The sequence below is a fragment of the Astatotilapia calliptera genome, chromosome 18 (genome assembly GCF_964374335.1).
Source record: "Astatotilapia calliptera chromosome 18, fAstCal68.1, whole genome shotgun sequence".
Taxonomy (NCBI): Eukaryota; Metazoa; Chordata; class Actinopteri; order Cichliformes; family Cichlidae; genus Astatotilapia; species Astatotilapia calliptera.
Window position 1 is genome coordinate 36,140,346 of NC_137439.1, and position 26,658 is coordinate 36,167,003.

The 26,658-nt window shown below is 44.7% G+C and overlaps 3 protein-coding genes across 3 annotated transcripts in view; 1 reads left to right on the plus strand and 2 right to left on the minus strand.

Annotated features, from left to right (window-relative positions):
• The first annotated feature begins 183 nt into the window (after positions 1-183).
• On the plus strand, positions 184-774 carry LOC145422056 (acyl-coenzyme A thioesterase 11-like). Its single transcript, XM_080293311.1, has 3 exons — positions 184-394; positions 468-594; positions 667-774. The coding sequence occupies exons 1-3, from the start codon at positions 306-308 to the stop codon at positions 772-774; spliced, it is 324 nt and encodes a 107-aa protein (XP_080149437.1). The 5' UTR covers positions 184-305.
• A 7,580-nt stretch (positions 775-8,354) lies between these two features.
• On the minus strand, positions 8,355-19,007 carry LOC145421898 (protein FAM151A-like). Its single transcript, XM_080292862.1, has 13 exons — positions 18,291-19,007; positions 17,976-18,133; positions 15,697-15,837; positions 15,442-15,591; positions 15,210-15,372; positions 14,844-14,901; positions 11,896-11,985; positions 11,666-11,742; positions 11,409-11,545; positions 10,994-11,140; positions 10,154-10,260; positions 9,899-10,078; positions 8,355-9,514 (listed from the first exon to the last, which is right to left on the minus strand). The coding sequence occupies exons 1-13, from the start codon at positions 18,353-18,355 to the stop codon at positions 9,218-9,220; spliced, it is 1,770 nt and encodes a 589-aa protein (XP_080148988.1). The 5' UTR covers positions 18,356-19,007; the 3' UTR covers positions 8,355-9,217.
• Positions 19,008-22,944: 3,937 nt separating this feature from the next.
• The window catches only part of LOC145422057 (protein NLRC3-like), a 33,392-nt gene continuing 29,678 nt past the window's right edge, over positions 22,945-26,658 (minus strand). Inside the window, exons 8-10 of the mRNA XM_080293312.1 lie at positions 26,411-26,584; positions 23,944-23,990; positions 22,945-23,795 (exon numbers count right to left, since the gene is read on the minus strand). Of these exons, the coding sequence (XP_080149438.1) occupies positions 23,251-23,795; positions 23,944-23,990; positions 26,411-26,584 (766 nt within the window). The 3' untranslated portion in view covers positions 22,945-23,250. The remainder of the gene's footprint in view (positions 23,796-23,943; positions 23,991-26,410; positions 26,585-26,658) is intronic.

The window sequence follows — 26,658 nt, forward strand, 5'->3', positions numbered from 1 at the left end:
ATAAGCAGCAGAGATGGGTGGAGATCTGGGTGATGTCATCACCAAGCCCTTTGTTATGTAGTTTTCCCTTTCAGTGTCCCTATGCACGAGCTCCACCCCTCAGCTGGTGAAGCACAGAAGCAGCTGTTTGCCTCTGCGTGGATACCTGTGGAGTGAACTGCAGCTTAGTCTTTAAACAGTGCTGCCAGTCCCCTTTTTAACAGTGTGTATGTGTTTCCTCAAACAGGAAGTGCGAGCTGATTCAGCTGGTCGACAACGATGACTTCATATATCGTGTGGTGACTCCATCGGTGCGTCATGGCGCGATGGGATCTCCCACTGCAGCCAATCAGGCAAAAGGGATTCTCCAGGACTTCATCCTGTTGGCCTCCAAAAGGAAGCCATGTGGCAGCGGGTCAGTAGAGCCAGATCCATCCACCTGTGTCCTGCAGGGTTTCCTGATGCGTTCCCTTTCTGTTTTCCTTCAGAGACCCGTATGTCATCGCCCTGCGCTCCGTGTCCCTGCCCACTCACCCTCCCACTGAAGGCTATAACAGAGGAGAGGTTCTGTGTGCTGGATTCACCATACTGGAGACCAAAGACAACAAGTCCCTGGTGAGAAAAGCAGCAGTCGTACATGTGCTCTTATCACAGCTGGCTGTTATTAGTATGTTGTCTTTCTTTCAGATCAGCTACTTTAACCAGGCGTCTCCGGAGGTCCTTCCCTACATCTCCACAGATATTGCCGGTGAAGGAAATTGCCTTCCCGGGTTTCCTCCGTGGCGTGAGCGATAAGCAGAGTTCTGTCCTTTCTAAGATTCCTAATTATTTAAAGTAACACTCAGGTATGCCATTCAGCTGGGTTAGTTACGACGTCGGGAGCAGCTTGGGAGAACAAGGAAACACAGACTGCTTCAGGTTGTCTTCCCAAATCGACTCAAAGGTTTATTTGATACACAGCAGTTTATATAGATGAAAAAAGGTTCGTGTGTCAGCTTTCCCAGTTCAAACCGGTACAGACTAAATAAGGAAACGTCTTCCTGCCTTCTGAGCAAAGTATCCCTTGTGTAGTTTATCAGTTCAGCTACAATTTATGATCATCCCAGCAAAATACACTCCTAGACATAAAATACAGAGTTCTTTCATCAGTGAATTCTGAAACGAACCACCTAGCCTTTAACGAGCCTTTTCCAGGAGATAAAGAAAAAGGGAGGATGGGAGTAAGGAAGTGGTCTCATCTCTGTGGTGTTTTTGACCTTCTGGTACCAGCTTGTGAGTCTTACACATTAATTCTTGGGTCACAGAGAAAGAGAAAAACAACTAGTAGATCGGCCTTATTGAGTAACAGTTTTCCTGTATAAAACAATATCCTGTAAATGCTTACCGTGGTATCAAAATATCTAACAGTTCCCCTCTTTTATTATTTTTTAAAAATAATAACTCAAATAGAAAGGAAAAATCACAAATGTAATAACATAATATAAAAAGCAAATCATAAAATGTAATAGTTCACAACCTAATGTTCAATATACACATCAGGAACATCATCAATGACATCTGACACATAATCTGGGTCAATTTGTGCCAATTGCAAATACATTGAAGTAGCTGTACTAGTAGCTATACGGGTTATCATTGAACGTACACAGGGTACCACACAACAGACAATAATCATCAAAAACATGCTGCAACGGTTACAAAGGCTACAATTAGTTCCTTCCATTTTCCAAACGTGTCCTGTAGCCACTTATGTAGCCACCGACCGTGGCCTGTATTGGCAATTAGTTCTATCTGCAATGCTTCAAGTCTATTCATAGCTTGTGTGAATGAACCGTTAGGAGCGGTGTTATTGGGAATGAAAGTACAGCATATATCAACGGTTACTAAACCACAGGTACCGGTCCAATTAACAGGTAAAGCTAATCTAAGGGTATTATTGCACAACCAATAAGCATGTGGGATTGGTCTAGTTAGGCGCGTGACCATGTGTGATTTAACTAACTCCCCCCAGTCAGTATCATTTAAGACACCCTCTGGGGGAACAATGATCGATTCTCTGCTCGAACTTGAACTGTGTGTGTGTTCCTCCAGATATGATACAACTTCAGCCATAGAGACAGCTAGCCATGTCTCATTACAGCGTGCACCTGGGGAGTCAGAGAATAATGTATAGTTATCCTTTGTATAATCTATGTGTGTGTCTGGGCCAGTTAACTTTAGTCTGCGCAGACATATCATACTAGTATTAAAATGGAGAGGGATCTGTCCTAAGGGCAGTGAGGGTTTTAACCTAGTCTTAGGGCGTTTCATTGGGGCGCAGGTCCCTGCGGTGTCATTAGATAACTTCAATAATTCGCCTAATGGAGTCTCAGGGTTAGTTGGTGTGTGTGTGTGTCTAAGTAAGCAGTCGAGAGGGCTCAGAGTCAACTGTAAAGTGTCTTTAAAGAGAGCATTATTTCCGCTGATTTTCTCTAGTCCCTCAGTGAGGGGGAAACCGGATATGGGGTATCCTACTATAACCTGTTCTGGATTAGCCTTTGAACAGACATAACAGTTACTGTTTCCTAAATCACGAGCGGCTGTTCTGGCATTTTCATACCAGGCGTTAGCTCCTGTTCTAGAGGGCGCATAAGATGGTTTATTAGTGGCGTCTATGTTGCTATTTACTGATTTTAGGGAACGTGAGGAGTGCATTAAGTAGGTGTCTTGCAAAATGGAGCATGAGGTATAGTCAGCAAAATATGACCTGCAGAAATGTGAACATGGTTGCAGTTTACAATACAAAATAGCAAAGAGAAATCTTAACGTTAATGCGATAGATATAATAAATAACCTAAATATATGAGAAAGTATATAAGAAAAACAGTTCTTCAGTTGTCTCCTGGCCTGGTCCCAGGTTCGAGAGACATTGAATAAGCGTCGTATGATGACAATGGGCATTTCATTTTCTCCATTATCAGGATGAAATGAGTCTGGCTTTATCAGGTTAGACATCATGCGGTACTTTTGGCTTTCTGTTCCTGCTGGATGTTTGAGTACCTTGTTGTTGTTCTTTCAGACGTTGTGTGTTAATCAGTGATTGTGTGTGTGTATGTTGGATCCGGGCGCTGGCTCGCCTGAGATGTCATCTACCCGTGTGTTTATTTGCTCTGGATCCGGGCGCTGGCTCGCCGGAGATGTCGTCTGCTTGATCCGACGCCTGAGATGGTCCGATTGGGCTGGTCTTAACCCTGCTGGCATGAATCCACTGAGGTTGTCCGTCTGTGAGGATGCTGGTTCTTCGTCACTGCCAGTAAAGCCTGGGGGCTGGAAAACGCGCGGCCTCCCAGAGTGTCCTTGGGTTTAGTGACTTCTCCAACATGCGTCTCCTTGTCTCCACTGGTGGAACTGTGGAGGGGAAAAGCTGAGAGAGACAAACTTTCTGATAGTTATTATTCAGTTTTTCTACCAGGTTGTGAACATCAGTGGACAATGCAATATACATCACCTTCTACTAGCGGTGCCCCTCTGGAAGCTGACCATGGTCTTGGAAATAGTCTTATTTCAAATGGAAATAATTTGGTTACTTCAGATTGAGTCATTCTAATCTCACACAGGACTTAAGTAATTTGACCCAGGTCATTAAAGTTTTAGCACATTTTTTAATTACTTCTAATGTGAATGAAGATCCTCTATCACTGTTAATCTGGTGAGGTATTCCGAATCTGGGTATTATTTCATTGCTCAACTTTTGACAGACTACTTCTGCAGTTTCTTTTGAGGTTGGATAAGCTTCTACTCATTTACTAAATTGATCCACTATTACCAGTAAGTACTTGATGCTTCCTTGTGCTGGCATATGTGTAAAATCAATTTGTAATGTATGAAATAGAAAATCTGGTTGTGGTAAATGCTGATGTTTTGCTTTTGAGCTACCTACATTAGTTCGCGCACATGTTAGACAGGTTGCTAATATGCTTTTTACTGCATGTCATGTTTTCTCAATTACAAATCTTAATTTTATTGCCCCTATTACCCCTCTTTGTCCGACATGACTCACACAGTGAAAATGTCGGGCAAGGACTGGCAGCAGGGAATATGGGAGGGCAATCAAACGCTTAAGATTTTGTATAAGCCATCTCTGTCATCTAAGGTACAGTCATTATTCTATGCAGAGGCTCGCTCTTGTATGAATTTTAAATCAACATTTGTGTCTAAATAGTCTGGGAGTGTAACAAGTGGCAGCTGTAGGGGCACAGATAATACTTCCTGCGGCGGTGGGAGCTGTGATGCAGCTGCAGCCTTGGCTGTCACGTCTGCTAAGGCATTACCTGTTGCTTCGTCTGTGTCAGCTGTACTGTGTCCTTTCGTTTTTACAACTGCAACGGCCGATGGCAGCTGTATAGCCTGAAAAAGTCTTTGAACAAAATCACAATTTAGCAATTTATTTTCCATCAGCAGATCTAAATCCTCTCTGTCTCCACAATGTGCCAAAGTCATGCACAACGCCAAATGCATAGCGGCTGTCTGTGTAAATCGTCACATGCTTATCCAAATGGAGCTCACAGGCGCGTATTAAAGCCATGAGCTCTGCTTTTTGTGCTGAGTGAAATGGTAATGAGTGAGCCTCTAGTATGATGTCAGGCACTGTTACCACTGAATAGCCACAAAGAAATGAGTTGTCATTCGGCCTTGAACAGGACCCGTCCACATAAACCGTGGCTGAGTCTGAGATAGGTGTTTGCTCTAAATCTGGACGTGGTGCTGTGGATTCCTGTATACGTGTCATGCAGTCATGATCGTCAAGCCTGTCTGAGCCATCCTGTCGGTCAGAAGAACACAGCATAGGATCAATAAATGTGCTGGCGAATCAGGTGTGCTGCTCGCTTTTATAGTGAGATTTGCATATGTTGTTTAGTTATGTTTGCTACAATGGTCGTGACCTGGTGATTGGTGTGTAGAATAGTGTCATGTGAGAGTGTGAGCTTCCCGCAGTCCCTTATCATGATAGAGCAAGCTGCTACTGCCCTCAGGCAGGCCGGCATTCCTGAACAATTCAGGCAGCAGCTTTGAGTGGCGGAGGTCAGCACTCCCTTTAATGCATTGAAAGAGGCAGTCATTTCTGTGGACCACAGTATTCGAGGAGGCTTGTCTTTTTTTACAACAGTCACGCAGAATGTGGTCATGAAAAGAACAGTCTGGTATCCACTGTCTGCAATAGTTCACCATGCCTAGGAAGGACAACATTTCCTTCTGTGTAGTGGGACGAGGGACGGAGGTCACAGCTTTGACCCTGTCTGCAGTCATGGAACGTTGTCCGTGAGACAGTGTGAATCCCAAATATTGAACAGAAGTCTGACAGTACTGCATTTTCTTTGCTGATGCTTTGTGGCCAGTCTTTTGGAGGTGCTGGATAAGCATGTGTGTAGCAGTTTGACATAGTTTTTCACTTTCAGCACAGAGGAGGAGGTCATCCACATGTGGATCAGGGTGCAGCCCTGGAGGAGTGAAGCACCATTGAGAAAGCAGCAGAGCCGTCTATCATGCCTTGGGGCAAACGAGTCCAAGTGTACTGCTGATTTCTATGCGTGAATGCAAATAACGGCTGTGTGTCTTCATGAGAAAAAGGAGCGGAGCATAAATCCACCACGGTAAAATGTGTATGCAATGCATGTCAATATGCTGTGAACATCTGAAACGAGAGGTGGCAGAGGAATGTTGACTGCATTAATTTGCCTCAAGTCTTGTATGAAACGCCATACGCCAGGTTTGTTAGGCTTTGGCACAGGATTGACAGGAGTGTGGGCTTTATTGCTCCTGTAGTCAATAAATCTCCTATCATGACATCTAGAGCTGCGGCTTTTTCCGTGGAAATGGGATGCTGCTTGACATATACTGCTTGTTGTGTTTTAATAGGTGTACGTGATAAAGTGTACAGTCAATAAATCCTATATCATTCTCACTTTTAGACCACAATGTCATATTCTGGTATTCAGCTGGCAATGTAAGTGCAGAAATAGTACAGTGGATAGGGTAGGTTAGATCTATGTGTCGACATATTTCGTAACCTATGTCTGAGTTATGTAACAAAATCACTGTTTGACCTTCACTTGTGTGAGCAGTTATCATGTTGTTGAACAGTGTGAGAGAAACAAAAGTGTGGCTCCCAGTCATGGGATTACCTGTTAGTGGCGTCTGTACACGTTTTTTTTTTTTTGGCACAGTGTGTGACATAGAGTACCGGACAAAAAGGATGTTGAGTTCATTCTCTGCTGAGGGTCCAGCTGACACAGAGGATGTTCCTTCTCCATCATGTCGGTACATAGGGCAGAGAAAACATAAGCTGTTATCAGTGTCAGCAAACATTTCACCCTTTATGTTAAACGAAATACACAAATTCATTTTTGCTCTGGGTGTCTGCGGCTGCTGGAAAACTGAGCTAAATTTGCACCTCTAGCTTGTCCAACAGTGCATAAAGCGTTTTATGAATACTAGGATAGATTCATCAGGCTTCTGTGTACACATAGTTACTGCATTTAAGTCACTTTTGTCTCTGGACATTGTTAGCAGGAATTTCTTTAGATTCTTAAAGAAATCGGCGACTTTGTCATTATTTACCCTCCTTTTGTCCATAGCGGTAACATTTGATGCATCACGTCGCGGCATTCTATCATATATTTTCTACAGGACTTTTTAAGCAGACTACTTTTCTTATCACAAATGATATTCAACATTTCTACTGACCTGTTTTCTGGCGATAATCGTTCGGGATAAGGCTCCGAAAAGAAATTAGAATGCATTGAACTTCTTAAGTTGTAAACAAAGTCAGTCACATAAGCACTCCCGCATGTTCTGGATACGTGATCATGGACGTCTTCACCGATTCGCGGACGTAGGTTACACGTAACCGGAAATGGGAGTTATACTGAGCCGTTATTTGAGACTTTATTTTGTATTTTATTAATTTTTGGTTTTACAGGTACTTTAGATTTTTTTATCGGACCTGTCTGTGGTCTTTGAATTATTCTGACCCATGTTCAGTGATTTCCAGAGGGGTTTACACGCTAGGAGGATTTAGGTTAGTATTTTCGCTGCGGCACAGCTGAGGTCACTTTGAATTTATTGCTAGCAATTTTTTGTTTGTGTGAGCAACTCTCACTTAGCGAGCAACTTCTCGCTTAACGAGCAACTTCTCGTAAAACAACAGGCAACTTCCTGTGTCTTTCTGCTTTTAATTTACTGCTTTTAACCCTTGTATGGTAATCGGGTCTGTGAGACCCGTTCAACTTCTCCCTGTGTCACTCTTTGGTGAGCAACTTCTCACTTAACGAGAAGTATTTAAGACAACAGGCAACTTCCTGTGTCACTCTTTCTGAGTGAGCAACTTAAACAAAATTAAAATATTCAAGACAACAGGCAACTTCCTGTGTCCACCAACACCACACAAGGGTTAATTTACTTTATTCGGGGACTGAGGAAGTCAGTCAGTGTATCTCTCTGGATCACTAAGTGAAACTTCGTCAGCATATCCCGTTTCTTTATTCGGGGACTGAGGAAGTCAGTCAGTGTATCTCTCTGGATCACTAAGTGAAACTTCGTCAGCATATCCCGTTTTTTTATGGATCGATCACTGAGAGAGGTATAATAGGTCTTTATATAAATATGAAAGACGCATATTTACCTTCTGTCAGTCATCCCACTTCTGACACCAAGATTGAAGGAAATTGCCTTCCCGGGTTTCCTCCGTGGCGTGAGCGATAAGCAGAGTTCTGTCCTTTCTAAGATTCCTAATTATTTAAAGTAACACTCAGGTATGCCATTCAGCTGGGTTAGTTACGACGTCGGGAGCAGCTTGGGAGAACAAGGAAACACAGACTGCTTCAGGTTGTCTTCCCAAATCGACTCAAAGGTTTATTTGATACACAGCAGTTTATATAGATGAAAAAAGGTTCGTGTGTCAGCTTTCCCAGTTCAAACCGGTACAGACCAAATAAGGAAACGTCTTCCTGCCTTCTGAGCAAAGTATCCCTTGTGTAGTTTATCAGTTCAGCTACAATTTATGATCATCCCAGCAAAATACACTCCTAGACATAAAATACAGAGTTCTTTCATTAGTGAATTCTGAAACGAACCACCTAGCCTTTAACGAGCCTTTTCCAGGAGATAAAGAAAAAGGGAGGATGGGAGTAAGGAAGTGGTCTCATCTCTGTGGTGTTTTTGACCTTCTGGTACCAGCTTGTGAGTCTTACACATTAATTCTTGGGTCACAGAGAAAGAGAAAAACAACTAGTAGATTGGCCTTATTGAGTAACAGTTTTCCTGTATAAAACAATATCCTGTAAATGCTTACCGTGGTATCAAAATATCTAACAGCCGGCCTGTCCTCCTCTTTCTACCACACCTTCTGCTCCTGCAGCCAGTACTTGACCAGGAACAGACTGTGACAGTGGCAGCAGCCTGTCCGAGGCTCTCCTCAGCACCAGACGCTACTGTGGGGACAGCCTGCTTGGTTTATGTGGCGGGAAGACTTTATGATCATTTCATGGATTGATACAAAGGTCAGCAGTAACAATCGACGTGTTAAGTGAGTAAAATCAGCCGCTGTGTCAGTGACTGAGCTGCTGTTCATGTTTGTAGGTTAAAGGTACATGACTGTAACAGCTGTACAGGTGTGGGCTTGTACTTAATGCAGGTTCATTTTAACACTATAACTGTTTGCTGCAGTTCAACATGACGTGCTGGTTTAAAACATGAATATTCACTTTTTCCACTGAACTACAATAAAGTGCTGTGTTGTATTTTTCCTTGTTTTAATCGAGTGATGGATGATTTTCTTTGTTGTAAACGTTCAAAAATCAGCATTAAAAGTACCAAGTGAGCCTCTGAGAGCACTGATGCCACCTGTGACACTTTAAAGACACATTTATGGATGCAAATAATGCAGTGCTGCAGTCAGTAAGAGAGGCGGACTGCATGTGAAATGTTAGCTGCAGCAGGAGAGTGTTTCATACGTGTTCAGCTGCTGCTGAATCACAAACCTCGGACAGGCTCACACAGGCTAAGAGGCTAATTCTGGTTTTGGACTTGGTTCCTTTAATAGAATTTATTATGAATTTTATAATAATCATTGAATCATATATATACAGTATAATGATGTTAACTTCAGCAACCCAAAGCAGCAGCATTTCTATACACACTGAGACTCTGTGGTGACTATAAAAGCACATTTAAACCTGCTCTCAGCCCACACGTGCTCTGATCACTGAGGTAGAATATACAGGCTTCTGCTTGCTCTGCCTGCACGCTGTGCACGGAGCTCCTTCACCACAGTGACAGCTGCACCACCTTTCTTTGTGTCCACCTCAATTATAAAGTCGTATTTGTCCATCATTCCCAGTAAAGCATAAAGCTGCTCCTGCCCCGTGGGCAGCGAGGCTGCATTCAGGTGTAGAGCCACCCTCTGTGACACCGCCGCTGGGATCCGAGGAGGCCATCTGTGCTCAGCCAGGACTACAGTGACGTATGTAAACAGGCGCTCGACTGTGGACACAAAGACCTGGAGCAAAGAGAAGGACGACTATGAAACAGCCTAAAATGACACGTTTCCATCGTCTAACTGGATCGGCACTGGACATTGTTGGAGTGAACTTGAGCTTGGCTGACCAAGCCTGAGCAGCTAAAAAGCCTTCATGACGAACAGAGGATTGCATTTGCTTGGGGACCGTCTGACAAACATGCAGCTTATACAACTGTTCTCTCTGTGGGGGTGTGATAGTTTCCCAGCCAGGGTGGACCCTCGAGGAGGCTCCAACATTTACACCTGCTCGATTCTAGTTGGATGGATTTCCAGCCAGGTGTGTTAAACGTGACATGCGTCTGCTCTGTTCTTTATTAACGTATTGTCTGCAGACACTGCTTCGGGGGGATCAGATGTGCTTACTGCTGTGCTGTCGCTGCTCTGTAAGCCCTCCATGCTGATCCACACAGGCCTGTGGAGCTCGTCGGCCCCGTAGGCTGACTGCAGCAGGTTAAGAGAAGCCTCCAGCAGCTGCTGACTCTGGACCCTCAGGTAAATTCCCCAGGAGGTATCAGCAGCCTGCCCAAGGGTCTGAATAACATCCTGAGAACACACACATGATTGGCCTTAATAAAAATGTAACCTGGCTGGTGGTTGGCTGGTGATCTACAGATATACCTGCAGTGTGAGGAGCTCTGAGCTCCTTCCAGAACCTTCTACCAGAAGGACTCCAGGTCGACTGCTGTCAGAGGTCACACGAACGACCAGCATCCCGCTGCCCCCACCTGTTAGTGAAACAGAGTATCAGTGTGACTTTAAGGTGGTGCGACAGCAGCATGTGCAGGTTTACAGTTTGACATCATCAGGATGAACAGCTGATCTGTGACATGCTGCATTATCATGAGGTGATGAGGAGACCGCAGCTGTGAAGGGACGGACAGGCTGTGACCACGACTGATACTCAAAGGGCCAAATGTTAGCCGCACCTCTGCAGCAGTCACTTCCCCGTTGTCCAACACGCCGCCTCGGTCCACTGCGGCTTCAAACACTGATTTCTGATCAAGCAGCTGTGCTCTGTATTCTCTGCTCAGCACAGCTGTGAACACTTCTGGCGCTTTCATTTCTACCAAAACAACAGATAGTTTGCGTTTTTCACAATTGTTACTGTAACGGTCAAAATCCCAGGACATCAGCTTTTCTGCCACCAAGAGTCACTAAGAACATCATCCTGATGACCGATGTGAACGAAAGGTTCAGCTGCCACATGACTTCAGTGCATACAGCAAGTTCACTTTAAAAATACCTTGAGAAAAAACTCACGAGGGATCTCTGAATGCTTCGTGGCACAAATGAGGCAGTTTCTTGGTGTTTCTGGCGACAGTGCCCCGCTGTCATTCATGATGTTACCACCAGATGTCGCTAGCATATGTAAAGTACAACTTTGAGAGCGTGCTTTGCCCGGGCGTTTCAGTCTGGCCCGTTAAAATCAGGTTATAAACCCTGAGGTGTAAAACCTGCCTGAAAGCTGACGGAGCAGGGAGGCCCGGCCGGTGACGGGGAGCAAAGGCACAGCCAGGCGGTTCATGAGGTCTGAGCTGTAACCTGGGTGGAGAAACTCCATCAGATCTCCTCCAGGATAGAACCTCCTCACGCTGTCCTGCTTACCTGTGAACACACACAATGAACCAGGAAGAACTAAACAGAAGCAAACTCTTCATCTCAGAAGAAGCTTAAACAAATGCACACAATGAGCAGAAGGTTCAGTTTCCAATGATTTTTCATGTAGTTTTCTAATAATGTTTTTCTTTAGTCTTCAACAACAGTCAGAACTCACTGAAAACAAATCTGTTGATTTGAATAAATCACACACACACAATTATTATTTTACCCAAACATAGTCTGTGTAAGTCTGCTCCATATGAACGCTCCTCACCTACAGCCTGCTTAAATTCTGACAGCGTGGGTTCATATATGTCATAGTAGACTTGCCACGGGTGGGTGTTGTCACGGACAAACAGCAGGTCGCTGACGCTGGGGTTAACAGAGCCCTGCCACAAAGTCAGGCTGAACCTAGACACAAAACATGACAGTCAGTCTGTGGCGCTCATGGGCAGCGAGCAGCCCCCAGTTACTGGTTTGATTAGCAGATTTCCAGTCATTGCCATAGTAAACGTGGAAGTTATCTGTTACCGTGGTGACTGGTTGAGGAGCCAGCTCAGGTGCTGCCAGCCGCTGCGAACCAGCATGGCGTGGACTGGGAACGTCACCTAAGAGACGAAACGTTGACCAGTCAGCTCTGCCGTTCTCCGACACCTCAGAGCGTTCTCATCCCAGCACGCAACACACCGACGATTTGTCCCAGGCGTGTTGGGATGGGAGCGTGTTGAACTGGGACCACTGAAACCTGGATTCACACTTACCCTTTGAGGTACGTCTTTGATCATGTTGTACATTTCTTCCACCGTGGCTCTGGAGTAGGTTTCGTTTGTGAGCTGGTGAATATAGAGGACCTAAAGAAATAAAGCACATACAGCTGTTATTCAGTCAAAAATATAAACCATGTGTTTACCATCTCCACTGTGGAGGCCAGGCCTCCATCACTCTCCATGATGGGATGGCATGTTGCTGCAGGATGCTGTGGTAGCCATGCTGGGTCAGTGTGCCTTCAGTTTAAATAAATCTCCACCAGTGTCACCAGTAAAGCCCCCCACACCAGCAAACCATCAACCCCATGCTTCACAGTGGGAACCGTGCATGTAGAGACCATCGTTCACAAAGTGGAACCAAAGTTCTCCAATTTGGACTCATCTTGTGTTTCTTGGCGCAAACAAATCTCTGCTTGTTGCTTTTCCTTAGTCGTGGTTTCTCAGCAGCTATTTGACCATAAAGGCCTGATTTGTACAGTCTCTACTCTACTCAGATGTGTCTCTACTCTGTGTGACATTTATCTGGGCTCTAATCTGAGCTGCTGTTAACTTGTGATTTCTGAGGCTGGTGACTCGGATGATTGTATCCTCAGCAGCAGAGGGACTCCTGGTCTTCCTTTCCTGGGGCGTCCTCATGTCAGACAGTTTCATCGTAGTCTTGATGGTTTTTCTGACTGCACTTGGGGACACATTCAAAGTTTCCGACTGACTGACCTTCAGCTCTTACAGTAATGATGGGCTGTTGTTTCTCTTTACTTAGCTCATTGGTTGTTGCCATAATATGAATTTCAACAGTTGTCAAATAGGTTGGTACACAGCTAACAGCCCTGACTTCTGCACAACACGACTGATGGTCCCAACACCACCAATGAACCCTGACAGGCTCACCTGTGAGGTGAAACCATCTCAGGTGACGACATCATGAAGCTGAGAGAAGGCCGCAGCTCTGTCAACAAAACAAAGTTCTAATTACACCTTAGAACACATATGCATCAACACTACAATGAGCAGGTGGAGGGAGGTTTGGAGTCTTCTCCCACTCCCATTCTCTGCGGCCTGCTGGAGCGGGAGGGCTAGTGGGAGGAGTTGGCCGTCCGACTGCGGTCTGGAGTGTGGGGCCTCCCTGCTGCTGCGGAGTCGGGGCGGTCTGCCTCTCCCCACCGCAGGGAAAAGGGTAACACCACCTGGGTCTGGGTGCAATTCCCCCCTCCAGGGGCAAGGGTACCTAGACCCGGTTTGTAGAGTACGCTTGGGGAGTGTGATTGTGTGTACAGCGTCTCTTTATGTCTGTCTCCACGTTGGTTGAGTGTGGAGTGAGTGCATATGAGAGCATGAGGGTGGGAATGGATGTTTGTATCTGTGTGTGCCTGTATGTCTGTGTCTATATGTCAGGTTGGGTATCAGACGCCACCTCTCTGGGGACACCTCAGGCCCTCCAAGGTTTGGAGGCCTATCTCCACCCACCACCACTTCCCCTGCCGGTGGCGGACTCCCTCAGGTGTCGGTGTGTTGGTGGTTCTTTGTGTCTGGGGGTGGGCGTCCAGGTACACACCGGCTCACTCCTTGGCGGCCGCTTGTCGGGGCCTGGGGCCTGGGGCTCGCTCGGGCCCCTTTGGAGGTGGGGTGCCCCCGGCCTCTCGGCCTGGGGCTCGGTCACTCAGGCACAGCTGGGGGCCGGCGGAGCTCACGGGCGCGTCACTGCAACTCCCCCTGACTTCTGCTCCGTGGCTGCTGGGCGAGCCCTCATCTGGGACTCTCCTCAGCTCTTACTGGGACAGTGGCGCGGCTGCCCCTCTGTTGGTCTTCCATGGTCTCTTGTGTTCTGGGGGCCTCTGGATGTCTGGAGTTTTGATCTCCTCCATACCCGCTTCACACCCTGGAGGACGGGGCTGTGGCCCCCCCACACTCCCTAGCAGATCATTACATGGAGAAACCTTTGGAATACAAGCGCGCTGATCCACACAGGTATGCACACATGGGTATTCACAGACGCGGACTAAAGCTTTCTTGGCTGCTGCCTCAAAGCACACTGTGCGCTGTCTATCTTGCGTGCTGCACAATATCGTTTATTACTTAGTAAATACTGATATCTATGACTAGCTAGTTTATTGTGATGGTGCTTTGTTTTCTCTATTATTATGTTGCTCTTTGTTGTTTGCTGTCTCCTCTGTTTGTTTTTTTTGTTTGTTTTTTTTTCTCCATACAGGTGACCCAGGAGTTTTTTTTTTCTTCTCTCTCTTCCCCCCCCCTCTCACCGTCTCTTCTCCCCTTTGGTTTTCTTTCTTTCTCTCCCCCTCTTTCTCTCATTCATTCCCCCTGTCCTATTTATTAAAAAAAAAAAAAAAAAAAAATGACAAAGGATGAACTGAAGCTCTGCCATCACGTAATGTCGCATACTGCTGTTTCTGATGTCATTTAAAAAAAAAAAAAAAAAATGACAAAGGATGAACTGAAGCTCTGCCATCACGTAATGTCGCATACTGCTGTTTCTGATGTCATTTAGGAAAAAAAAAAACAAAAAAAAAAAACAAAGGGCGGCTACTCACAGGACTCTAAATGTATTTTAGAGTTATCATTGTTTTCTTTGCTACATAATTCCATATATCTTGCTTTGATGTCTTCAGTATCTACAGTGTAGAAAGTAGTAGAAATAAAGAGAACCATGAAATGAGAAGGTGTCCAAACTCTTGATGGGTGATGCATGTCAACATTAATTCAACTGTCTTTAATTTTAGGGATCACAGGAACATAAAAGCTGTTTTGTCTACTTTAGCTCAAAGGATCTTTTTGAAGCTCAAAGTTCTTCTTCCAGCTTTGAATTCTCTCATAAATGTCAGTTCAGGATTCCTTGAGTCTCTTCCTGTTTCTGACAGGAACATTCCCAGAACCTCGTCACATGCCTGGTATGGTTCAATGGGGTTCTTACTGCGAGCGTGCCATACCTTCCACCCAGGAGACAAAGTCACATCTGGAAACTTGTCCTGAATGAGTTTCAAAAACCTGAAAAAAGAGGGAGACATAAACATGGACTGATTCTTACGTAGCACTTTCCTGCTCTCCCAAGTCTCCACACCACACTCACCCAGTCACTTTCTTCTAAGCTTTTTAGTGCTTCCTAACTACATTCGTGCTGAGATCGGAGAGCGACCTGGGGCTAGTATCATGCCCAGGGACACTTGGCATGCAGACTGGAGGATCCAGGGATCGAACCACCAACCTCCCGATCAGTCTTTAGATGTTAGACATTTTCCCTTCCTAATTCTGAACTCTGTCCAAGGGTCTGTGTCCGGTCTAGCTGGATTTCATACCTGCTTCCATTGACTGGAGCTACAAAGCTTGGGACGTTGGGGCCTCTGAGGATGTCTGCATTCAGCCACACAGGTCTGTTTATTCCCTTGTTGCTTTCCTTTTGTTTAAGCAGGTCCAGTGACAAACCCACTGATTCCAGAGCCTTAAAGTCCAACTTGATGCCTGCAAACGAACACGCCTTTAAAAACTGTGATCAGATGGACTTTCTGTGGAAACAGTTCTGATCTGTACCTTTTCCAGAAGCCAGTACAGCATCTAACCATTCGTCGAGAGTGTTGTCACTATATATGTCGGGAGGGTGTGCCATGATCGGCACTGGCTTTTCATCAGGGGTCCCATAACCCATGAGAGTGACGTCAGCTTCCAAGATCATGGTGTCACCTGGAAAGATGACAGGAGGCGGTGCTTGTTTTGTCTGTACCTGACTGTAGGTTCAGGCACCGACACCATCAAATAATGCAGTGTTGTCTGTGTGAGTGTTTTTACCCATGAGCGCTTTGTACATGTCCTCCTTGCTGTTGGCTCGGTGAAACCACGTAGCCAAAAGGCCGTCCGCTTCACTGATGTTCCCCGTCTGCACCAAGTACTCCAGCATGTCTCCACCAGAGAACGAGGCAGAAGACGGAGCTGAGGAACACGATTGGACAGCAAGACAGTGACGGAGTCATAGGTACGTAGTCCCTGTCACAGCAGAACTGGGAGCTTTCAGCTAAAACAGCCGACGGTGTGTTTGGGGAGGCTGCTCTTTGTTGGGAGAGCAGCTTGTTTAAAGTTCATTCATTTCTTCAGCTTAAAGATTCTGTCAGCTGAAGCGAGACAGATGGGATTTGGCTTTTAAAGAAGGTTGCAGATACTCATGAAGGCAAGGCAAGTTTATTTGTATAGCACAATTCAACAACAAGGTGATTCAAAGTGCTTTACAGAGACATTAGAAACAAGAACAAATAAAAAGCATGATTTAAAATTGAATAAAACAAGCAAACAAACAAGCAAGCAAACAAACAAACAAGCAAGCAAGCAAGCAAACAAACAAACAAACAAACAAACAAACAACAGTATATAAAATCAAAACAGATAAAATCAGTAGTTAAATGTTAGTTTTGAAATTTAAGCTTAAAGTGTGGATTTGGTGCTTTATTCAAATGCAGCTGAGAACAGGTGAGTCTTCAACCTGGATTTAAATAAACTGAGTGTTTCAGCTGATCTGAGGCTTTCTGGGAGTTTGTTCCAGATATAAGGAGCATAAAAGCTGAATGCAGCTTCTCCGTGTCTGGTTCTGACTCTGAATGCTTTTTTCTTAGTGTCTTTTTTAAAGAAGCTACTGTCACATATTACTCAAAGAGACCAAGGTCTAACAGCACAAAACACATCGTGTAACATTATCTTTGTTACACATTTCATGTCAGTTGATTCAAAAGTCACACAGTTCAAAGCAGCCGTGTACTTTTTGTCCACATGACTATGGTCCTGTCATAAGACCAGAAGCCAAATGATGAGCACTCATGCATCATGGCATTGCAATGAGCTGCAGTATGATATCAAATGAACTTTGATCACTGTAATCACTGATTTTAGCAGCAGCAATATAAAGTTGTGATGCTGACACAGCGAGTATTTAAGTGTTACGTTTGGAGAAGGCACACTGCTGGAGGCTGCAGCACCCTGTGAAACCCTGCAACACTGTGGGCTGTTTCACCTGTGCAAAGACATCTTACTGTCGCTGTACACTCAGGTGAACTCTACATGCAGTAGGTATGTATGTCACAACACTGCCAGTCGTGCACTTTGAGCTTCCATTCGACTTTCAGAACCACGGCTAAGCCTACAGTCTGTGTTTGGCCTTATTAGACAGACACGGTGAAGAGGAAGGAGGGGGACACACGCAGCAAAGGGCCGCAGGTCGGACTCAAACCGTGCTGCACGTGGTCGCCTGCTCATCCAACTAAAGCAGCGCCCTGGTCTTTACAGTGAAACGTGGTGATGATTAGGTTAGGTAAAAGCAGTAATGTCACAGTTTACTGATGGTGTACATGACAGCAGTTAAAAAATCCTGAACTGAAACATTTGGAAGAACTATGGTGCAAACAGAAAACAAGAAACAAAGCTTTGGCACGTCTGCTCAGATTTGACTGTTGTTCAGATCCATCCATCCATCCGTCCATTTGCTTCCGCTTATCCTTTTCAGGGTCGCAGGGGCGCTGGAGCCTATCCCACCTGTCATAGGGCGAGAGGCGGGGTACACCCTGGACAGGTCGCCAGTCTGTCGCAGGGCCAACACACAGGGACAGACAACCATTCACACTCACATTCACTCGCACATTCAAACCTAGTGGCAATTTGTATTATCCAATTAACCTATCCCCACAAGCTGCATGTCTTTGGACGGTGGGAGGAAGCCGGAGTACCCGGAGGGAACCCACGCAAACACGGGGAGAACATGCAAACTCTGCACAGAAAGACCCCGGCCTGATGGTGGAATTGAACTCAGGACCTTCTTGCTGTGCGGCAACCACCGTGCCACCGTGCTGCTCAGATCCAATGCAGAGAAAATGCTTTGAAGGCCACAGGTGCTGCAACCAGCTCCAGCTGGACTCTGATATTATTGCAGTTGTATATAATACAGTATATAAGTACAAAGTACTGTGAAATGTACCTCTGGTGATGAGTAATAAATACATTTACTCAGGTATGTTTCATCATCTGGATCATAAACAAAGTTGCATCATTGTTTTATCATATAAATCGTACATATTGTAAAAATGTACCTGGCGTCTTAGTGAGCAGCACAACAGGTACAACGATGACAGTCAGCAGCACGATGAGCACAACAGCCACAGACGACATTATCAGCAGTCGTTTGGGCAGCACGCCACGCTTCTTTGGGCCTCGCTCCACTCGCTGGTCGTCAGCCTCGGGCTCCATCCTGTGGGGATACACGATTAATGCTCGTCGGTCTATTCTGTGTTAGAAGCAGCATTTCAGCATGTTGTAGAGGTTTACCTGACCTCACACATGCATGTCTCACAAGTGTACATGCTGCTTCATCCATTTTATTAAAGAGCAACTGATTTGTCTCCAACCTGTTTTGCTTTCCTTCTGATCCTCCAGCAGTTCGTTCATCTCTCCTTTTGTCCTCTCCTGCCATTCTCACACGTCTCCTGTCTAGGTTCAAATGTCTAAGAAGTCGGAGACCTCAGGGAGCGCTCGCTCTTCTTTTATACGATCCTTTATCTCAGGTGCAGAGAACAGTTTTCCTTCTGATAAGGCGCACACACTCTTCAGTGTCCACTTGCTGCCTGACGAGCTGTGAAGCTCTTCTGTTATGTAATCTTCACTGTTCTGGGATTACAACACACCTTGTAACAAATCTCCCTCTACATATTTTGTCCGTGTTTGGAAGAATTGTGCATTACTCCACAGTGCCACACGGAAACATGGGAGGGATTATGGCATGAACATTTTCACATTTCTACAAACATGTTACTTCCCACAGGTTCGTGTGTCAGCCATCTGTCTCATAGTTACAGCACTGGTTCCCAAACTTTTTCTGCTGCGCCCCCTTTGTTTTACAAGAAAAATGTTTGCAAATACAAGTAATCTGCAATAAATTACAGGCAGTAAGAAAATAAACTACTAACTCTTTTACGCTGCGTCCGCACCTACACGGGTGTTTCTGAACACGCAGCTGTTTCGTCCACGTAAACGGCGTTTTCACAGAAAACTGGGATTTTTTAAAACCCTTTTTGTGTTTACGTGTGGACGAGGAATACAGAGTTTGTCACGCAACGTCAAAGGTATGCGCCTTTTTTCACGTCACGCTGTGGCCACGTTATTGTTTACATGAGATGAATGGCAGATAGAGACGAAATACTGTTAATCTGACTGTCTGCAGGTTTACACGCAGTTACTGTCCCTCTGTTTACAAAGGCAGAGACGTCACGGTGTCATTATTTTACTGTAGTTGGTTTCTCCTGTGTAATAATGTTCAACATTGCATCAATACATTTTTTTTTGTTACTGGGAGTTGGCACCCTGTTAGTGAGGTTGCTTAAGCTAAGTACTCTTTAAAATGCCAGAATAGGGAGGATGGAGCAGGTTTAAGTTTATTAGATTGATCAGTGTTGCTGAACTATGAAATATTTTTTGCATACAGGTTTAACAGAATAGCTTTAGTGTTGTTGGTTATTTAAACTTGAGTATGAACTTATACAAAATGCAGCAAGATATTAAAAAACAGTTTTATTGATTAAAAACACTATATCGGATTCATATCAGTATCGGCAGATATCCAAATTTATGATATCGGTATCGGACATAAAAAGTGGTATCGTGCCATCTCTAGTCACTATTGGCGACTCCAATAGGGTTACCTGTCAACTGTGGTGTATGTATGTATGTATGTATGTATGTATGTATGCATGTATGTATGTATGGTGAAAGTCCCTCTTTTTGCTCCTCCCCTCACCTGTGGATGGACGGTGCTGTTACCGTGGTGACAGCTTGGATGTGTTTCAGTCCTGCCTGGTTATCACTGCAGGAATCTTTCACATTTATTACAGGTAATAACTCTGATTTTTCTGTGTGTTATGAACTAAATGTATCCTGATACACACAGAGATGGATGAGCAGAGGTCACATGATGAAGAACAAACATGGAGTCTTTGATTGATTTAGATATTTATTGATGAATGCAAACAAACCTGACACTGAACCATCGTCCAGCAGAACAAACCTGATCACATGACCTGCTGACCCAAACAGTGCAAAGCTCCATGGCAACAACAACAAACAGCCTCACATATGTTAACAGAGGCTGTTAGAAGCACAGAGTCTTTACAGTCTTTCTCCTGTTTGGACACAGATCTCTGCACATCTTCATCACAGTTCCTCACAGACGTGCAGAGTGTGTGGATATCAAAGCTAAGTTTCCACCATGTTTGTAGTCTGTACTGGGACTCATGGAGCATCTCTCTATGAGCACTCAGTGCTTTAAACAGTGAGTCCCAGTTTAACCAGCAGCCTTCACACCACACATCACACAGACATGGAAACTTCAAACCTCAGACTGAAGACACCATCAGAAATAAACAGATTGTGATGAAGATGAAGAACTGCAACAGTTTGCTGTGGTTTCTTCTGTTCCTGTCAGAAATAAGAGTCTGGCAGCACTTTGCTCTCCTTCCACATGTTTAAGGAGGAAGTGAAGAAGAGCGAGTGAGTCGTCTTCCTCTGTGGGCCCAACATCAGGCAGCAGCCACGTATTTTTAAAAACCCAGCACACTGCTTCAGAAACACTGGGTCAGGTGACCAGAGTCATGTGATCAGTGAGGTCTTCACTCAGGACGTCACAGCTTCAGGACCTGATTCAGAGGTTTATAAGGACGTGGATCATTGGTGCTGATATTGTGTGAGAGCTGGTGAACCATGGGGAACATAAATAACAACCAGGCCATCAGCAGTTCTACCCCCAGCTCTAAAACCTACATAATACACTATACATATAGTTATATAGGTTATAGTATGTTGTATATACACGTAGCTGAAGCAGTTTCATTTGTAGCTTCACGCTGCACTTCACATGTTTGTCCACCAGATGGCAGCACAGAGGCCTGTGTTGGAAAGCTTTGAGTAACCAACCAGGAAATATCTGTGTGTAAAAACAGCAACACAAGAATCCAGGATGAAGACAAGAAACTCAAAGCTCACAAAACAGGTGGAGCTAATTTTGTGACGTGTTTGTGTAAAAACACCACAGAAGTGAATCATCAAAGTTTCCATGTGAGCTGATGATGCTGCTGCAGAGTTTCTGTGAACCTCCTGTGACCCCGCCTCCTCATACAGAGACATCTGATTGCTCTTCAAACTGCATCACGTGGACACATGTGATTGTGTGTTGTATTGATCCCAATGCTGGTATCAGTCCTGGATCAATAACACTGGATGGATGCGTTCAGCATGGAGCCCTGAGCTGTGTTACAGACAAACATGGAAACTGACAGGTCTGTGTCATTCACAGTCTGTAACACTTCTAAACAACAGAGGCTGACCCAAGTGCCTCAGAGCCAGGCACGCTCACATCACAGCTCTCTAAATAAGCCAGTTTCAAAATAAGAGCTGAAAGCTGTGTTTGCTTGTGTTAGCTTATTATTGTGGAGACTAACATTCAGTGATCATGTGTTCAGACTCATAATGATTACTCTCAGAAATCCTCATCTTTGTATTTACTGTGTGTTGAATCAATAACTGAGATTCATGGTATCACACAGCTGTGCTGCTGCTGATGTCAGCACATCTGGAACAATACGAGGTATCTGCTACCAGACTGAGCAGGACGTGAGACCTGTGGACTGTTTAAAGCTGTCCCTCCACAGCTCACTCAGACCTGATCCACACCTCAGTGATATTCTCTGACTTCCTCAGTAGAGACAGAAACCATTCAGATCTGGGACCATCAGCTGACTGATGATGTCACACAGACTGTGTTTTTCAGGAACAGTGATTCTGATGTGAGCCTGCTAGCTGACAGCAGACCTGATGAAAGCACATGTTCACATCTGTGAGGACAGACTGGACTCTTTGACTGCACCTTGGTTCTCCTCAGAGGTCTGTACAGGAGCATGTCCACCCCCACTGAAGATCTCAGTCACTGTGAAACATAGAAAGCTGCTTGTGTGGCCTCTGCCTCACATGTAGATACAGCTACAGGTTTCTCTGTCAGTCAGACTGAAACAGTGTCCTGATGCTGCATCATTCAGCTCTGTGCCCCAGTCAGCATCACTGGGAGCTACCAGTGTTTCTGCCCTTTTCCTGTAACACTACACTCAGCACAGGCTCAGCTGGTATCCAGTGTTGGACTTTGGCTTCAGCTGCTGTGATAGATCCTCTAACATAGATCAGCTCTGCTACATGTTGTTAGATAAGTGCAGCTGCTGTCATGTCCTGATGTTTCTCTGGCTCAGCAGCTTCTCCATCAGAGGTTCACATGGAGCTGATCCAGTATCTCCAGTAACTGTGTTCTGTGCCTCACTGGTTCATCCTTCTGTCTGTGTGACGTCAGTCAGATGTTGAAGTTAAACTCTGTAATCTTCACTGTGTCACAGAGTTCAGTGAGTCCCGTTATTCACAGTATCAATCAGATCATCAGAGAACAGCTGATCAGCAATCAGTGGTGCCAACAGCGCCTCCTGTGGTGAGAGGATGCAATAATGCAATGTAGCATTTTTCCACTCAACACTTGCAGTCATGGAAACTGTCTGTTGGATCTGTGTGACGTTGCTTTCTTGGTTAGAGTTCCTCACAAATGTCCAGATGATTCTTCTAATGAGGCGTCGACCATGTTTGCAGCTCTTTGGAAGAAAACGTCGCCCTTTGCCATCCTTACTTTTCTTTGACTTCTTCAAATGCAGCTGAACTCCAGCTGGTATTTTCTTGGACTTTGCAGCTGTTTCTGGTCATCAGTTCATTCCTGCAAACCTCTGAAGCTGAACAACAATGATGCTGCATTGCTGGCTGATCCCAAAAGGTTGATTCTGTTCATCTGGACGTTTTCAGAAACGTTTGCTCACTGATCAGGTGACTTCTTCAGTCTCAGCTGACTGCAGCTTTACAAGCTTACAAACAGCACATTTGCACAATGACTGAAAGCAGCAGCACCTGATATATATGATACTAATATAATACAGATACATATATAATCCATACTAATGATGAAGGAACTGAGCTCACAGTCCATTGTTCATTCAGTGAACTACTCAGTTTATTTTGGGCCTCAGAAATGCTCACTCTGTTTGTACATCACTGTCAGCAATAGACTCATTCTGCTGTGTGGACAGGAACACATGTGACATCACTTCCTGTTTGTTTGTGACTGAAGAGGAAGAAGTTTACAAGGAATCATTTAGAAGAGTTTCAAACATCAACTGATTGAATCCATGAATCTGAAAACGTGTTTGTGAGTGAAAGAGACAGACATGTACAGACTGAACTATCTGTTCAACAGTCAGAGTGTTTCTGTAACAGGAGACACTCTTTACACTCCACTCAGCACAGGGACACTGAGGAACCAGGAGACCAGACTCCAAACCCAGGATAAAGAGTTTGAGTGAATGTGGTGTTGAAGGTGTGGAGGTGGATCAGAGTGTCAGAGGAGACTCTGTAGAAGGACAGAGTGCCAGCAGGACAGTCCACATACACTGCTGCTCTGTTAGAGACAGAGGAGGAGGAGGAGGAGGAGGAGGAGGAGGAGATGGATGTTTGTATCTTATTGTGCCAGACAGACTGAGGACCACGATCAGAGCAGAACAGACTCCAGGACTGATCATTGTATCCAAACAAACAGTCTCTGCCTCCTTTCCTTCTGATGCTTCTGTAACTCACTGATATATCAACGTCTCCTCTCCACTCGACCTCCCAGTAACAGCGACCAGTCAGACCATTTCTACACAGCAGCTGATGATGAACATCAAATCTGTCTGGATGATCAGGATATGACTGAACCTCCTCCACACGTGTCACCTTCCTGTTGTTGTCAGACAGTTGGAGGTTTGTGTTCACTGTGTTTGTGTCGATTGTGAGTTGACAGGAATCTGATGGAGAGAACAAACACAATCCAGCTGCAGTTATTGATCCATCATCTGTTCATTGATTGACACTTTGATGATGACTCCTGACATGATGAAGATGGTTGAATGTGTGCTGCTTTGTTTTCATGAATCCCATTAAAAACACACTTACACTTCCTCAGACCTGGTCTCAACCATCGGACTCCAGCAGGCTCCACCCTGAAAGGAGGAGGGGGGTCAGAGCAGCACAGTCAGCATGCACACATGGACATTACATGGCTCTCACACACACACTGTTACACACTGAGCTCAAAGCTCGGCTCCACTGTTTTATTCAAAGAAATCTACATTTATTTATCAGCACATTTAAAAACAGCTTGAGCCAAAGTGCTGCACAGAGTAGAGAGAAAATAGGAAACATACACAGTAATGACTATAAAGACTGGTCAGGATTGAAAGCTACAGAGTACAAATGTGTTTCCAACCGGCTTTTAAAAATGTCCAGTGTTGGTGACGACCTGATGTGAAGGGCGACTGTTCCAGAGTTTGGCTGCAGCCATCGATAAAGCTCACCTCTGTTTTTACGTCTAGTTCTGGTCAGAAGCTGCTTATCTGCAGACCTGAGGGCTCCACTTGGATTCTTTTGTTAAAGAGAGATAAGATGGAGCCAATCCATTCACAGATTTAAAGACAACCAGATCTGGAAGTGGATTCTACCACGTACTGGTAACCAGTGGAAACAGCTGGTGATGGGTCGTCTAGCACAGACCCACCGCTGGAACCAGACAATTGATGAGGGAGAGAACTGTGACAGCGCCGTTCCTTCACTTGACCTCAGTCGCTCTCGTCTGCTCCCTCGTAACACTGCTCTTTATTGAGGTCACATGAATATGCACAAGTTCATTAACATGTGACGTCTTACACAGGTATGAACAAAGAGTACCAGTCTGTGCATAGCGTGTGTGTCTGTGTGTGTTCCAGATGTGACCCTGTGAAGACTCCCCAAAGCTGGTGCTAAGAGTCCAGCGGTCCCCCTAACAAAGGGCTCTTATACTTAACCAGACACAGAGCAGGTGTTCTCCTAAACCATAAATCAGTAAGAGAAGGTACGACCTCTCTCATGACCTTAAGGTGTGTGTGCATGCCAGAGCACTCTGGAAGGCACACAGAGTCTTTACAGACTACTGAGGCTACGTCCACACGTACACGGGTATTTTTAAAAACGGAGATTTTCCGTTTTCGTTTTAAAAAATAATCCCGTCCACACATAAAGGCAGAAATGAAGGAAAACGCTGCCAGGAACATGCCAAAGCAGCAGGTGGCGCTATATTCCTAACCTGTAGAAATGTTGGCCAATCAGAAGTCTAGAAACCTCGGTGGGAAAAAGTAAACAAAGCTGGGGCATAGAAGCAGAACCGAGTCGTATGTGTGGAGGGACAGTAACTGTGTGTATATGTAAGCATTTAAACACTGCAGAGAGTAGAATTAACAGTAACAGTATTGTAGAAATTCATTTCACCCAAACAATAACGTGGCGCACAGTGTGACGTCAAAAAAGGCGCACACCTTTGACGCTGCGTTTTCTGCGTTTTCTCCGTTTTTCTCGTCCACACGTAAATGCAAAAACTGAGTTTTCGAAAATATCCACCCTGGTGGATATTTTTGGTGGATAGCTAATAACAGCAGTCTATTTAGCAGTAGCTGCTCACGTTGTTATAAAGTAAAGGAAAACGATATGAGCATTAGGTTCTAATGCGTATCTGCCTTGAATTAGACGTAGGTGCTAATGGCAGCCTACTTAGCATTAGCAGCTCAGATTGTTGTAATGCTAGGGTAAGCATTACAACAATGTTGTAATGCTTACCCTAGCATTACAACATTGTTGTAATGTTAGCATTAGCCGTTCACATTGTTAAAAAGTAAGTGTTAGCATTAGTGCATAATGCTAATTCGCATCAAATTAGCGTTAGTTAATAACGGCAGCCTATTTAGCATTAGCAGATAATGTTGACCTTGGCCCACTGGAAAAGTTAACAACTAAAGATTTAGGAGTGTTTCTCGATAGCTCTTTCTCATTTGAGAAACAAATAAATTCTGTTATTAAAACCAGCTGTAAGGTTTATATTGTTGATTGTCATTTATGCTTAGAAATATTTACTCATATATGCTTAGAGTTCTATAATCGATTGCATAATGATAGAGGTTTGATCCTTAGGCTACGTCCACACGTACCCGGGTATTTTTGAAAACGCAGATTTTTCTATGCGTTTGCACCTTTCGTCCACACGTAAACGGCGTTTTTGGTCACTGAAATTGGTTCGTCACTGAGATTTTTAAAAACTTAAGTTACAAAATGTTGTCTCTGTCCAAATATTTATGGACCTAACTGTAGGTCTACTTTTAAGGAAACTCTCAACATGACTTATCAGTTATCATTAATGTTCCTGCAACCAGACTCCTTGGAGACCCCCTACATAAATATCCACGTACTATCCAGCTAGACTAGTGTGTCTGTCCCTGAAAATATTCCTGCATGTGTGATTGTTCATGTCTCATCTGCAGGAAACAAACAGGAAGTGAGTGAAGGACACAGGAAATGTTTCCAGCTTGTCCTCCTCTATCAGACATTCTCTCCATACCTGAGAGTGTCCAGTCTCCAGCCTGGATCCTTCAGTCCAGACGACAACAGCTTCATTCCTGAGTCACCTGGATGATTGTAGCTCAGATCCAGCTTTCTCAGATGGGAGGGGTTGGAGCTCAGAGCTGAGGCCAGAGAAGTACAGCCTTTCTCTGTGATCAGACAGCCTGACAGACTGCAGACACACAAAACAACAATCTATCTTTTAAAGATCATTTTCTGTTTGTCACAATAACATCTATCCATTTA

What these genes read in the sequence shown, in the direction of transcription:
- LOC145421898 (XM_080292862.1), bottom strand. Translation starts at nt 18,355, where the DNA reads ATGGCAGGAGAGGACAAAAGGAGAGATGAACGAACTGCTGGAGGATCA. An exon ending in CATGTACAAAGCGCTCATGG is followed by an intron (nt 15,592 to 15,696) that starts GTAAAAACACTC and finishes TCATCTTTCCAG; the next exon opens with GTGACACCATGATCTTGGAA. An exon ending in TCAAAGACGTACCTCAAAGG is followed by an intron (nt 11,743 to 11,895) that starts GTAAGTGTGAAT and finishes TTCGTCTCTTAG; the next exon opens with GTGACGTTCCCAGTCCACGC.
- LOC145422056 (XM_080293311.1), top strand. Translation starts at nt 306, where the DNA reads ATGGGATCTCCCACTGCAGCCAATCAGGCAAAAGGGATTCTCCAGGAC. An exon ending in AGGAAGCCATGTGGCAGCGG is followed by an intron (nt 395 to 467) that starts GTCAGTAGAGCC and finishes GTTTTCCTTCAG; the next exon opens with AGACCCGTATGTCATCGCCC. An exon ending in CCAAAGACAACAAGTCCCTG is followed by an intron (nt 595 to 666) that starts GTGAGAAAAGCA and finishes TCTTTCTTTCAG; the next exon opens with ATCAGCTACTTTAACCAGGC.